Below are 15862 nucleotides of genomic sequence, written 5' to 3' on the forward strand. Positions count from 1 at the left end.
CCTTCCATGGGTGTTTTGTTCCCACTTCTAAGGAGGGGCATAGTGTCCACACTTCAGTCTTCATTTTTCTTGAGTTTCATGTGTTTAGGAAATTGTATCTTATATCTTGGGTATCCTAGGTTTTGGGCTAATATCCACTTATCAGTGAGTACATATTGTGTGAGTTCCTTTGTGAATGTGTTACCTCACTCAGGATGATGCCCTCCAGGTCCATCTATGTTGTGTATATTTGGCTTCAAGTCTGACCACTCTGTGTTGGACAACTTATAAGGGCTCTTGTCCCTGGGAGAGGGTAGTACTTCTTCCAGCAGTTATTTGTTGCCTGTACTTCATTGACTAGTGGTGGGCCAAAGGTGAGGGCTTGGTATGGAAATAGCATGATAAAAGTGATAAGAAGTGGGAAACAGAATGGTAGGGAGAGAGGGAGATCCAAACAAAGAAGGATGGGGAACAAATAACACCAACATTGTTTGATAAAGCTAAAAGAGTTATGTTATCTTATATTTACCTAACTTGTACATACTACATATAAGTGTGTGTGTGTGTGTGTGTGTGTGTGTGTGTGTGTGTTCAGGTGTGTATTAAAATAAGATACTTGGGCTATCAATGCTCCCCTGAAAAGAACCATAGACTATCATAATCTTTGGTAGCAGTCATGATAAACCTCCATTCAAAGAGATGTTTAGGGTAATCAGAAATGACTCTCAAAACAATGGACAATATTGTTGTAGACATTACTGCTTTTTACAGGTTGAGGTTGGGCCCCTCTTGCTAAATATGACACCCACTTAGAATAAAAGACTCAGATAGCTCGAGCTGGATATGACTGAAAGACTCCTGTGGTCTAGCATTCATAGTTCTAGACAATACTATGCAAATTGTCCTAAATAGTTGTATCCAGCTGCAGTACCTATGAATCACAATTACTGGCATGGCAAGTATGCATAAATGTAGAAGGAGTGACACTCATATGTCAGTGTATCTGTAGACATTTTATCTAGGGACATTTTTTAAACCTTAAGTTCATGTTTTATTAACTATAGAAGCATTCTGATTAATTTTCATATTTTACAACTCTTAATAGCATGTAACTTTGAAAGAATTACTCTATTTACATCAAGCTCCTTGAATTGATGTGGTTGTCAGGATTTCCAATATTCTCATCTTGCTCTTAGTAGATCAATAACCTTTAGTAGTGATCAAGTTTAGAGGATGATATTGTTTGAGTTTTTCTTTTTCTTTTTGATCAATATAGAAGAAGCTTTTAATTTTTTGATTATTTTCATAGAAGCACCTTTGAAATATTTTCCTGAATAAAATATCATTGATTTCTATCCTTATCCTAATTTTTTTTCTTTCTATTTGATTTGTTTTTGTAGTACCATTTACTTGACTTACCTATGGTGGGAAACAAAAACCAAAAACCAACCAAACAAAAAAACCCAAAATTTTAAAAAAATTGAAAAATAGGAAATAATTATGGATGTATTGGGCCAAATCAATAATGCAATGACTAAATCCTTTAGCTTCATGACTGTATCCCAAGCATGCGATAGGATTATGCGAGAACTAAAACTTTGGAGTAGCAATACCTACATCCTGACTACAGCTTTTCTGGCATATCACTTATGTGGGATTAACATACTCTCTGCAGATTTTTGACAGATTGTTTTTGTTCTAGCATCTCAAGCCTACCTTAATGCTTGGTACATCCACACATTAGCTAGCATCTCAATTTTTCCTTCAATATATCAGTATATATTTCTCATGTGTATGATTTTTAGATTCTGCATGTCCCTAAGCCAAATATCATGTATACAATACCAAGATCTACCACGGCATACTTCAATAGCTGGGTTCCCTTGGGACATGGCTACAGTAGCTTATTTTCTATCCTTGTAAACATAGGAAAACATTTTTGTGGATGCTGTTCCATATTGTCCTGTGCAGGCTCTATTCTCAAAAATTTCACAATTTTAAACACTTGACCTTTTGATAGATGATGCCTTCCCACTTGATGAGATAACATCAAAACACATTTACTGTTCCCTGGTACTATGTAACTTAGTTTTGCAATAATGCTAATTTCGTTGCCAACTGCACCTACCTTGGCCTGAATTGTATATTTATGAATTGTCTTTTCTAGCCAAGTTGAAATTACTTATTAATCATTATAATATGTCTTTTGCTCTAAATTTTCAGCATAAATTTGGTTAAAAGCAGCCAGCACTGTTCATGCCACTGTATAAATGTTACGCTGTTTTGAAACTTGTAGTGGCTGAATGATAATTTATTACATGGATGTACCATATTTCCTTCTCTACCCAATACTTCTTAGCTATTACATGTAATGTTGTCTTGAGTATTTGTGTAGAATTTTTGTGTTGAATTATACTTTAACATATCTTATACATACACCTGGGAATGGAATTAATGGGTCTTATAGTAACTCAACAAGATAATTACCTGAAACACTTCCACATTGGGGATTTTTGACATTTTTTATTAGAAATCTACGCAAATTCTAAATTTTGGCCATTCTTGTCAACTCTTACTATTGCCTATTATTTATAATTTTATTAATAACAGTTGGGTGTATTGAGCTTATCTTATTGGAGTTTTGACTTGGAATGCCTGATAAAGATTGGAGTATCATTTCTTGTACTTTCGGTACTCCTGCACATCTTTAGAGAGAGATTTACTTAAGTTTTTTTATTTTTAAATTTGGATGGATTTATTTCAAGTGTTAGATGTTAAAGTTATTTACATAGTATTTTTAGTTATAAGGCTCTGAGTTTTTCTGTAATTTTAAAATATCTCATCTCACTTTATTTTTTATTTTTTCAAGGTATTATTTAATGAAAAAAATAAGCTGATAGAGATCACTACTTCTGTGAAGTATCAGAGTTCTCTTTTAAGAAACCATTCCAAAATATATATCACTCCCTTTTCTCTAAGTGTTATAACTCTTTTCTCCAAGTGTTATAACTTTAAGTCTCACACTTAGATTTAAGATCCTCTTTGAATTATTGTATTTTCTGATGGCTAGTCTACTGATTTCATTCTTTTGCATACAGATATCCAATTGTCCCAGCACCATTTGTTGAACACTTTTCTTCACTGGATTGAGTTGGCACCATTATCAAAAAAATCACTTCACCATCAAAGTAAGGGTTGATTTCTTGACTGAATTTTATCCTAAGGTCTATATCTATTCTTATACTAGTTTTATCATGTCTTGAACACTGTATCTTTATACAAAGATTTGTAATTGGAAAATGTGAATCCATTTTTAAACCAAGCTTGTTTTGGATAACTTGGATCTTATATATTTCTATGAGAATTCTAGAATCAGTTTCAACACCAATTTATGCTGAAAGGCCCACTAGAATTTCAATAAGGGTAATTTTGTTAATGAAAATAGTTTTGGTGAGTTTTTCCATCTTAATATTACATACTGTGCTTCATGAATACAAGATGTCTCTTTAGAATCTCCTTAGACCCTCTTAATAGTATTTTCTGGATTTCAGTACATATTTTAGACATGACTATAGTTGATTCACAATTCTGAACTGATTCTTAGTCAATTGTAAATGGAGTGATTTATTAATTTAAATTTCAGATTGTTCACTGTTACTGTGTAGAAATACAATTTTTTTTTTCAAACTGATCTTGTTTTCTTCATCTTTTGGAACATTAAATCTCTAATGGTCATCTATAGATTACCTAATGATTTTCTTGTTTGTCTTTAATATATATATATATATATATATATATATATATATATATATATATGTGTGTGTGTGTGTGTGTGTGTGTGTGTGTGTGTAATTTTATGTACCAATATAGAAATGTTTACCTGTCTATTGATATCTGTTTTTTAATTGCTCTCTGTGAGTGAGATTTCAGTAGATGGAGAGAAGTGGTGAGGTAACCATCTTTGCTTTATTCCTAATATTCTGAAAGGAATCTTTTATTATCCCCTGCTTAATTATGCAACTATGCGGAATGTTTTTCATAGATTCTATTCCTAAGATTGGCAGTTTCTTTCTTCATCTACTTTGCCTTGTCTTCATGTAATGCAAGTGTATTAGTTTTGGTCAATTTCTTTTCTTTTCTTTTCTCTTTTCTTTTCTTTTTTTTTTTGTTTTGATTCAATGGATATGATTCTATTGGTTTGACTGTTTACACTATTATCATGCAGGATTAATTGATAAACCTTAAAGTAAACTCCATTCTTATATTTTATGGTAAGAAAATAATGAGATATATTCTTCTAACGATCTTTAAGTTGAGAATATTACTAGTATTTCTACTGCACAATTGTATAGAGCTGCTTTCTAGAACTTTTAGTTTTTATGTAACTGAAGTTTTATATGCAGTAAGGTGCAATCCCAGATTTCCTATACAACTCTTTTCTGAAATCAGCCGCTTTCTCTGATACTGTATATTTGAAAACTACCTTAAATACACACGAAGAAAGTAGCATGAGATCCTTTCCCACTGTCTAGCTTACTTAGCTCAAACGTCATTTCTTCCAGGTTTATACATTTCATAGAATGTGACTGGGTGTTTTACTTATTTAAAATTGATTGAAATTTAAATAGTTGTCCATTATACTTTATTCCTATATTTTCCATTGGTAGATATTTCAAGAGTTTCTTTGTCTTGGCCATTTTGGATAAATAGCTATGACCATTAGTACACAAGTATCATCTTTGATTCTTTTGAACCTTTGCCTACATGTAGAAGTACTAGATTCTATGGTTCTTATTTTGAGAAACACCAATACTCATTCCTCAGAGTGGCTCCATAATTTTACATTCCTACCAGCAGTGTATAGGATTTTTGATAATCCTACATAGTTTCTGTATCAGTAACTTTTTTTCATCGTTACCAAAATACCTGACAGAAACAGCTTTAGTGAGGTTTATTTTAGTTTATTTTGGGCCATGATGGAAGAAAATTTGAAAAAAACAGATTTTAGACTGTCTGCCAGATTATGTGGCATCAAATGACATAGTGGCAACTAACTAGGATACATAGGATAGGACCATAATTGTAAGTGAGTATAATTTTCAAGGGATTATCTTTACAGGCTTGTATTTTCCGGAAAAGCCCAATGTCCCAAAAGTTCTGTAACCTCACAAAACTGTGACACTAACTGAGAACTGAGTACTCAAAACATGAACCTGTGTGGCATATTCCAGATTCAAATCATAATACTGTCAACATTTAGTATTTTTAATTATAAATATTCAAGTAAGTATGATATGCTCACATTTTATATTTCAATGTTTAGTGATGCAGAATATAATTTTATTTATCCACTATTCATTTATGTCTTCTCTGTAAAAATTTCTATTTGGTTTCTTGTCTTTAAATCTAGTTTTTGCTTTATTTTTTCTATTGTGTTATAAGTCTTACTTAATATATTATGGAAAGCAAAACCTTATCAGGTTTTAAAATAAATTCTATTTAATTACTCTGTTGATTGGCTATTTTATTTTTATGTTTTAAATTAATTTTTTTGCACTCCATATTTTATCCCCCATGCCTGCCCATCCACCATCTGACTGTTCCACCCTGTGTCCTCCACAGGGATGTCTCCAACCGCCCCCCTGCCCCCCCACCTAACCTCTTAACTCTCTGGGGCCTACAGTCTCTTGATGGTCTTGCATCTTCTCTGACTGAACCCAAACCCTGAAGTCCTCTACTGGATGTGTGTTGGGAGCCTCATATCAGCTGGTATATGCTTTCTGTTTGGTGGTCCAGTGTTTGAGAGACCTCGGGGGTCCAGATTAATTGAGACTGCTGATCCTCCTACAAGATAGCCCTTCTCCTCAGCTTCTTTCAGCCTTTCCTAATTCAACAACAGGTTTCAGCAGCTTTTGACCACTGATTAGGTGCAAGTAACTGCATCTGACACTTTCAGCTGCTTGTTGGATCTTTTGGAGTATGGTCATGCTAATTCCCTTTTTGTGAGCTCTCCATAGCCTCAGTAATAGCATCGGGTTTTGGGGCCTTCCCTTGAGCTGGATCCCACTTTGGGCCTGTCACTGGACCTTTTTTTCCTCAGGCTTCTCTCCATTTCCATCCCTGTAGTTCTTTCAGAAAGGAACAATTATGAGTCAGAGTTGTGACTGTGTGATGGTCCCCCTCTCCCTCATTTGAGGGATTGGCTATTTTTTTTTATAAAAAAAATCATATTCCTTCTATTTTTTTTTACAATCCAGTCATTACTGTCCTCCTGATCTGCCCTCCCACAGTTCCCCATCTCATTCCTCCTCTCCTGTCTTCAAGAGGATGTCCCCAATCCCCTCCAGGCCTCCCCACTGCCTGGGACCTCAAGTCTCTCAAGGGTTAGAACACTCATCTTCTCTTACTGAGGCCAGACCAGGCAGACCTCTGCTGTATATGTGTCTGGGGCCTCAGACAGCTCCTGTGTGCTACCTGGTTGCTGGCTCAGTATCTGAGAGATCTCAGGGGTCTAGGTTTGTTGACACTGATGGTCTTCCTCTGGCGTTGCCCTCCTCCTCACCTTCTTCCAGTCTTTGCCTAAATTCAACCACAAGGGTCCCAGACTAAAGTCCATCGGATTGATAAAAGCATCTGCACATCTCAGTCAACTGCTGATAAAGCCTCTCAGAGGACAGCCATGCTAGGCTCTTGTCTGTAAGCACACCATAGCATCAGTAATAGTGTCAGGCCTTGGATCCTCCCCTTGAGATGGATCCCAAATTTGGACCTGTCACTGGACCTCCTATCCCTCAGTCTCTTCTCCACTTTTGTCCTTGCAGTTCTTTTAGACAGGAACAATTCTGGGTCAGAGTTTTGACTGTGGGGTGGCAGCCCCATCCCTCCACTTGATTCCCTGACTTTCTACTATAGATTGACACTATGAGTTCCCTCTCCCTACTGTTGGACATTTCATCTAAGGTCCCTCCCTTTGAGTTAAGTCCTGAGAGTCTTGTCTCCCAGGTCTCAAGTACTTTCTAGAGGGTCCTACCTCCTACCCCCCTCCAAGGTTGCATATTTCCATTCATTTTTCTGGGTTCTCTCCCGCCTCCCCATGCCCATACCTGTTCATGTTCCTCTTTCCCGCCCCCTCTCCCCCCTTCCATCCAAATCACTCTCTCCCCCTGCCTCCCATGATTACTTTCTTCTCCCTCCCACGTGGGATTGAAGCATTCTCACTTTGTCCTTTCTGCTTGTTACCTTCTTGAGTTCTATGGGTTGTATCTTAGTATTCTGTACATTTTTGGCTAATATCCACTTATTAGTGAGTAAATACCAAGTAATTTCCTTTATCTTTACTTGGTTGTTTAAACTTTTGATGTTATATTTGAGAAATATTGCCAAGACTGATGTCATGGAGATTTTCTCCATATTCTTTCAAGAAAGTTCGTAGACATTGTATTTGAGTTTTGAATCTATTATTTTTGTTTTTGTACATATAGTAGTCCTTCTCTTGTAAGTATTCAGTTTTGTCATTCTTCCCATTGAGGGAACTATTATTTCCCATTGTCTTTTTTTTCTTGAAACCCTTCTGAAGATCACTTGAATATATACTCATCAATGATTGTCTGGACTCTTAATTTCTTTTTTTAATTAATTAATTAATTACATTTCCTCAATTACATTTCCAATGCTATCCCAAAAGTCCCCCACACACCCCTACCCACCCATTCCCATTTTTTGGCCCTGGCGTTCCCCTGTACTGGGGCATATAAAGTTTGCCAGTCCAATGGGCCTCTCTTTCCAGTGATGGCAGACTAGGCCATCTTTTAATACTCATGCAGCTAGAGTCAAGAGCTCCGGGTACTGGTTAGTTCATAATGTTGCACCTACAGCGTTGCAGATCTCTTTAGCTCCTTGGATACATTCTCTAGCTCCTCCATTGGGGGCCCTGTGATCCATCCAATAGTTGACTGTGAGCATCCACTTCTGTGTTTGCTAGGCCCCGGCCTAGTCTCACAAGAGACATCTATATCACGGTCCTTGCAACAAACACTTGCTAGTGTATGCAATGGTGTCATCGTTTGGAGGCTAGTTATGGGATGGATCCCTGGATATGGCAGTCTCTAGATGGTCCATCCTGTTGTCTTAGCTCCAAACTTTGTCTCTGTAACTCCTTCCATGGAGATTTTCTCCATATTCTTTCAAGAAAGTTCGTAGACATTGTATTTGAGTTTTGAATCTATTATTTTTGTTTTTGTACATATAGTAGTCCTTCTCTTGTGTGTAAGTATTCAGTTTTGTCATTCTTCCCATTGAGGGAACTATTATTTCCCATTGTCTTTTTTTTTCTTAAAACCCTTCTGAAGATCACTTGAATATATACCCATCAATGATCGTCTGGACTCTTAATTTCATTTGCCTGTATTCTGATTGTTATGGAAGCGCCTTTATAATTTTTGAATTTATGATTATATAGTCTATATTTTTTTCTTTCTTAGGATTGCTTCTAGCTATTTGGAATCCGTGTGATTCCATATGAATAAGGTGATTGCTTACATCTTTTTTTTTTTTTTTTTTTGTAAAAACTGCCATGAGAATTTACAGACAGGTTTCACTGAATCTCTAGGTCTTTGCAAATGATACGCACATTATCAGAACCATAAGCCTTCCAATCACTTACACCATGGTACCTTTCCTCTTATTTAAGTAATTAAGTTTTCATCTATTTTTTTAGCTTTCAGTGTTCAAGAATTTTATGACAATGGATTGATTTCTAAGTTTTAAATTGTTTTTGATGCTATACTAAATAGGATTATTTTATTGCTACTCTGTTCAGAAAGTCCAGACTAATTTTTTAATCCTCTTACTTTGATGGATTAATTTCTTAATTCTGCTAATATTATAATGGGATTTTTAAAAGTTTGCTCCATAAAAATTAGGATATATGCAACAAATATAATTTTACTATTCTGTATCTTTGAAATGACTTATATTCCTTAGGTAAAATAACTGTTAGTCATGATGTGTAATAAGTTTACATATTAATGAATTTTTATTATTTTTCTGTTTTCAATTATTCTTATTTTGATAAGCACATTTTATTACATATTCATAGTGGGTATAGATGCATATTTTTCTTGTAATATCATTTGTTTTGCTATCCTGGAAATGTAGAAATCATAAAATGAACTAAGGTAATAGAATTAGCTCTGGTGTTTTCTCTACCTTCATTGTGAGGCAAGAGGTCATCAGATGTCCTGGATTTTAAGCCACATTTGATTTTTAGCAATCATGTGGTTTCTGGGAATCAAAAATAGATTGTCTGGAAGAGCAGCCAGTACTCTTAATTGCTGAGCTATCCCCTCCAGGCCCTAAAAATTATTTTTATCTCATGTAAAGTTTTGTAATTCTCAAGTGATATTATTTGGATCATTAGCTTATAAACCAGTAATAATTTCTACAACCAACTGGAAGTACGTATAGTATATTTGTCTTTTTTTTATCTAGGATATTTTTGAAAGTGGGTAAAACAGAATTTGTATATATCTAGTTATAAGGAAACTAAATATATTTTCTTTTTAATGATATTTCTATATATCCATCAATATATTATTATTTTCTATTATATATATATATATATATACAAATATATAATAATATATATATAATTCACAATGTTAAGCAAATTAATTCAAGGTAATTTTATTTAAATGAATAATTACAATCATGTTGATTATGAAAGTTTTATCATTATATCATTTGCTCACTAATGTGTATGTTTATAGCATAATATCATATAATGGTTATTACAGTCACAAAACCTCAAAATTTTGCTTCATTTCCTCTTCTAAGAAAAAGTTTATCAAAGATTTAATTCTTGTGTTTGTGTGTTTTATTTTTAAATTTATTTATTTTATTTATACGAGTACACTGTAGCTATCTTCAGACACACTGGAAGAAGGCATTGGACCCCATTACAAATGGTTGTGAGCCACCAAATGCTTGTTAGTAATTGAACTCCAGACCTCTGAAAGAGAGTGGTTTTAAACACTCAGCCATCTTTCTAGGTCTAAATATTTAATTCTTAACTTAATCCAAATTTCTTTCTAACAACTATATTAGTTATTAGCAGAAATTAATGAAAACTTGTATTTATAATTCTTAGTGAAGAAAGTGTAAATATATTTGTTGTTTAAATTATAATCAATAATCAATAAAGTATTTATGATGTAATAGATCAAAGATAATATAAGTAATATAGTAATGCTAAATCCTCAAATCAATAATTTATGTGGAAATCATGAAATAAAATTTAAAAAACTCAGTTTTCACATAGATAAAGGATTATAACTTGTATCATTATTATTAATTACAACAAACATTTTTATAAACTAGTTTTAATTGTCTTGTGCTTTCATGTTCTGGGAGTTTAATGTTGTAAGAAATTTTAGAGCCTTCCCTCAGGATTGGCATTGATAGTAAGAGAATATTAAGAAATAAATTATTACATTCTTCAAATAGGGATTTTTTCCTTGAATTTACTGTACTGTGTAATTTAATATATATCTAATAAGTATTTGTTTTTTTAATTAGGTATTTTCTTCATTTACATTTCCAATGCTATCCCAAAATTCCCTCATACCCTCCCCCCTCACTCCCTTCCCCTCACCACTCCCACTTTTGGCTCTGGTGTTCCCTGTACTGAGGCATATAAAGATTGCAAAACTGATGGGCCTCTCTTTCCAATGATGGCCGATTAGGCCATCTTCTGATACATTTGCAGCTAGAAACACGAGCTCCGGGAATTACTGATTAGTTCATATTGTTGTTCCACCTGTAGGGTTGCAGGACCCTTTAGCTCCTTGGGTACTTTCTCTAGCTCCTCCATTGGGGGCCCTGTGACCCATCCAATAGCTGACTGTGAGCTTCCACTTATGTGTTTGCTAGGCCCCAGCATAGTCTCACAAGAGACAGCTATATCAGAGTCCTTTCAGCAAAATCTTGCTAGTGTATGCAATGGTGTCAACATTTGGAGGCTGATAATGGGATGGATCCCCTGATATGGCAGTCTCTAGATGGTCTATCCTTTCATCTCAGCTCCAAATGCTGTCTCTGTAACTCCTTCCATGGGTGTTTTGTTCCCAATTCTAAGAAGGGGCAAAGTGTCCACATTTTGGTCTTCATTCTTCTTGAGTTTCAAGTGATTTGCAGACTGTATCTTGTATCTTGGGTAATCTAAGTTTCTGGGCTAATATCCACTTACCAGTGAGTGCATATCATGTGAGTTCTTTTGTGATTGGGTTACCTCACTCAGGATGATGCCCTCCAGGTCCATCCATTTGGCTAGGAATTTCATAAATTCATTCTTTTTAATAGCTGAGTAGTACTCCACTGTGTAAATGTACGAAATTTTCTGTATCCATTCCTCTGTTGAGGGACATCTGGGTTCTTTCCATCTTCTACCTATTATAAATAAGGCTTCTATGAACATAGTGGATCATGTGTCCTTCTTACCAGTTGGAACATCTTCTGGATATATGCCCAGGAGAGGTATTGCTGGATCCTCCGGTAGTACTAATGTCCAATTTTCTGAGGAACCACCAGACTGATTTACAGAGTGATTGTACAAGCCTGCAATCCCACCAACAATGGAGGAGTGTTCCTCTTTCTCCACATTCTCACCAACATGTGCTGTCACATGAGTTTTTGATATTAACCATTCTGACTGGTGTGAGGTGGAATCTCAGGGTTGCTTTGATTTGCATTTCCCTGATGATTAAGGATGCTGAACATTTTTTCAGGTGTTTCTCAGCCATTCAATATTCTTCAGTTGAGAATTCTTTGTTTATCTCTGTGTGTGCTGGTAGTGTGTGCTCTCTCTAGTTTCTTTTTGGAGGCACTCAGAGCTATGAGTTTCCCTCTTAGAAATGTTTTTATCTGTCCCATGAGTTTGGGTGTGTTGTGGCTTCATTTTCATTAATCTCTAAAAAGTCCTTAATTTCTTTCTTTATTCCTTCCTTGACCAAGGTATCATTGAGAAGAGTGTTGTTCATTTTCTACGTGAATGTTAGCTTTCCATTATTTATGTTGTTAGTGAAGATCAGCCTTATTCCATAGTGATCTGATAGGATGCATATGACAATTTCAATATTTTTGTGTCTGTTGAGGCCTGTTGTGTGACCAAGTGTATGGTCAGTTTTGGAGAAGGTACCATGAGGTGCTTGGAAGGTATATCCTTTTGTTTTAGTATAAAATGCTCTGTAGTTATCTGTTAAATCCATTTGTTTCATAACTTTTGTTAGTTTCACTGTGTCCCTGTTTAGTTTCTGTTTCCATGATTTGTCCATTGACGAAAGTGGTGTGCTGAAGTCTCCCACCATTATTGTGTAAGGTGCAATGTGTGCTTTGAACTTTACTAAAGTTTCTTTAATGAATGTGGGTGTCCTTGCATTTGGAGCATAGATATTCAGAATTGAGAGATTCTCTTGGAGGATTTTACCTTTGATGAGTATGAAGTGTCCCTCCTTGTCTTTTTTGATAACTTTGGGTTGGAAGTCGATTTTATTAGATATTAGAACGGCTACTCCAGCTTCTTTCTTCAATCTATTTTCTTGGAAAATTGTTTTCCAGCTGTTCATTCTGAGGTAGTGTCTGTATTTTACCCTGAGATGTGTTTCCTGTAAGCAGGAAAATGTTGGATCCTATTTGTCTAGCCAGTCTGTTAGTCTATGTCTTTTTATTGGGGAATTGAGTCCATTGACATTATGAGATTTTAAGGAAAAGTAATTGTTATTTCCTATTATTTTTGTTGTTAGAGTTTGCATTCTGTTATTGTGGCCGTCTTCTTTTAGGTTTGTTGAAGGATTACTTTCTTGCTTTTTTTAGGATGTGGTTTCTGTCCTTGTATTTTTTTTTCTGTTATTATCCTTTGAAGGGCTGGATTCATGGAAAGATAATGTAAGAATTTGGTTTTTTCGTGGAATACTTTGGTTTCTCCATCTATGGTAATTGAAAGTTTGGCTGGTTATAGTAACCTGGGCTGGCATTTGTGTTCTCTTAGTGTCTGTATAACATCTGTCCAGGATCTTCTGGCTTTCATAGTCCCTGGTGAAAAGTCTGCTGTAGTTCTGAAAGGCCTGCCTTTATATGTTACTTGACCCTTTTCCTTTACTGCTTTTAATATTCTATCTTTATTTAGTGCATTTGTTGTTCTCATTATTATGTGTTGTGAGGAATTTCTTTTCTGGTCCAGTATATTTGGAGTTCTGTAGGCTTATTGTATGTTCATGAGCATCTCTTTCTTTAGGTTTGGGAAGTTTTCTTCTATAATTATCTTGAATATATTTGCTGGCCCTTTAAGTTGAAAATCTTCATTCTCATCTATTCCTATTATCCTTAGGTTTCGTCTTCTCATTGTGTCCTGGATTTCCTGGATGTTTTGAGTTAGGATCTTTTTGCGTTTTGTATTTTCTTTAATTGTTGTGCCGATGTTCTCTATGGAATCTTCTGCACCTGAGATTCTCTCTTCCATCTCTTTTATTCTGTTGCTAATGCTCGCATCTATGGTTCCAGTTTTCTTTCTAGGGTTTCTATCTCCAGCATTGCCTCACTTTGGGTTTTCTTTATTGTGTCTACTTCCATTTTTAGGTCTAGTATTGTTTTATTCATTTCCATCACCTGTTTGGATGTGTTTTCCTGTTTTTCCTTAAGGACTTCTACCTGTTTGGTTGTGTTTTCCTGTTTTTCTTTAAGGAATTGTAACTCTTTAGCAGTGTTCTCCTGTATTTATTTAAGTGAGTTATTAAAGTCCTTCTTGATGTCCTCTACCATCATCATGAGATATGCTTTTAAATCCGGGTATAGTTTTTTTGGGTGTTTTGGGGTGCCCAGGACTGGGCGAGTTCGGAGTCCTGCTTTCTGATGATGGTGAGTGGTCTTGGTTTCTGTTAGTAAGATTCTTACGTTTGCCTTTTGCCATCTGGTAATCTCTGGAGCTAGTTGTTATAGTTGTCTCTGGTTAGAGATTGTTCCTCTTGTGATTCTGTTAGCCTCTATCAGTAGACCTGAGAGACTAGATCTCTCCTTAGTTTTCCTCTCTCAGTAGATCTGAGAGACTAGCTCTCTCCTCTGAGTTTCAGTTGTCAGAGCACTCTCTGCAGGCAAGCTCTCCTCTTACAGGGAAGGTGCACAGATATCTGGTGTTTTGATCTCCCTCCTGGCAGAAGTTGAAGGCCAGAAACAGGACCTGTCCCAGAAGCTGTGTTGCCTTGGCCTGTCACAGAAGCTATAAGCTTCTGTAGTCCACACTCTCACCTACACAGACTAGTCTTGGAGGAATCATGGAAACAAAATGGCTCCCCCAGGTGCTCCAGCAAAACCCTCCCGGGCAGGGCAGACCCCTCTCCTCTTGCAGGGAAGGTGCCTGGATGTCTGGAGCCCGAAATGGGGTCTGTCTCAGAATCTGTTTTCTAAGGACCTTGGGGGTGTCCACCAACTCTGCGCCCAGATGATTCAGTGCTGACACCTACTGGAAGGGACTTGTGACCCTGGTCAGGCTGTGTTTCCTGCTTCTCTAATGCTGTCTCAGGTCCCGAGTGATTGGATTGGAACAGAAGTTGTGTTCCACTCACTGGTGGTCCTAAGATCCCGTGGAGAGTCCTCTAGGGGAACTTGGGTGTGTCCGCCAACTCTGTGTCCAAGGTGACCTGGTGCTGGAGCCGACTGGAAGGGACTTGTGAGCCTCCTAATAAGTATTTGTAATTGACATGACTAGTACTATTTAGAATGTTTGAATCTAATACACCAACAGTTGGCAAATGGCTCCTAAAGTTTGAAGAGAAATACTAAAATGTCTTATAGGAGGAAAGAAAGAGATATGGGGAAAGAATTAGCAGGGGCCTTCCTCAGGCTGTGGACTGAGTGGCCTGTGAATATAGAGGTAAGAAGCTGTCAATAGAGGCAATTCTCTAAGCAATGTGTAGAATATAAAACATAGTTCTGTATGTAAGGTAGATAAATGACTAAATCTGCAGTTGGCTTCTTGACTACCTTGTGGTAGTTTGAGTCCATTCATGTTCAAAAATGCTTTTCCCTTGTAAGATGGGATCAAATTAGGCAAATCATAATTTAACTGTGCTCATGATCATCCCAAGATTCTAAGACCATACTTTTATTTAAAAAATAATTGGAAATATCTTTCATGGATTGGTAGAATTAATGTTGCAAAAAGGCCAGTCTATCAAAAACTATTCAGTTTAATCCCCATCAAAATACTGAGAACATTCTTCACAGAAATAAAAAAAAAAATCCTAAAATTCTTATAGAGTTACAAAGGACTCTGGATGTCCAAGGTAATTGTGAACACAAAGAACAAGGCTAAAGAAATTTGTCCTTCTATATTTCAAGTTATATTATGCAGCTTCATTTTTCAAGTATAATACTGTCACAAAAATTGACTTGTAGACCAATGGGACAAGGCTGAAGACCTTACTGAGTACATGTAATTATAATCATGTGATATTTGACAAATATGTCAAAAACATACATTGGATAACAGACATTTTCTCCAACAAATGGTGCCAGGAAACCTGGATAGCCACATATGGAAGAATAAAATTTGAATAGCTTAACACTTATACAAAACTTAATCCCAAGTAGAGCAAAGATGTCAATTTGAAATTTGAAATGCTGAAGGTGTTTAGATAGATAGATAGATAGATAGATAGATAGATAATAGTATCCTACAACATATGTTTCAGAAGTAACTTTCTAAATAGGAGTCCATTTTTCTAGGAATTAAGGCCAACAATTGTCAAATAGAAACACTGGATTAAAAAGGAAGCCAGCAAAGTAGAAAAGAACCTTTGCCAGCTATATACAAATGATAGAGAATTAGTATCCA

The 15862-nt window shown here is 35.9% G+C and overlaps 1 protein-coding gene across 20 annotated transcripts in view; it reads left to right on the forward strand.

Annotated features, from left to right (window-relative positions):
• Positions 1-15862, forward strand: part of Dach2 (dachshund family transcription factor 2) — a 538891-nt gene that overhangs the window by 465213 nt on the left and 57816 nt on the right. For 12 of the 20 annotated variants that reach the window (XM_011247714.2, XM_030251527.1, NM_001289734.1 and 9 more), the window contains one exon: positions 3078-3167. The exons of the other annotated variants lie outside the window; for them this stretch is intronic. In XM_011247714.2, coding sequence (XP_011246016.1) covers positions 3078-3167 — 90 coding nt within the window. The remainder of the gene's footprint in view (positions 1-3077; positions 3168-15862) is intronic. 20 annotated transcript variants of the gene reach the window in all.

The sequence above is a fragment of the Mus musculus genome, chromosome X (assembly GCF_000001635.26).
Source record: "Mus musculus strain C57BL/6J chromosome X, GRCm38.p6 C57BL/6J".
Taxonomy (NCBI): Eukaryota; Metazoa; Chordata; class Mammalia; order Rodentia; family Muridae; genus Mus; species Mus musculus.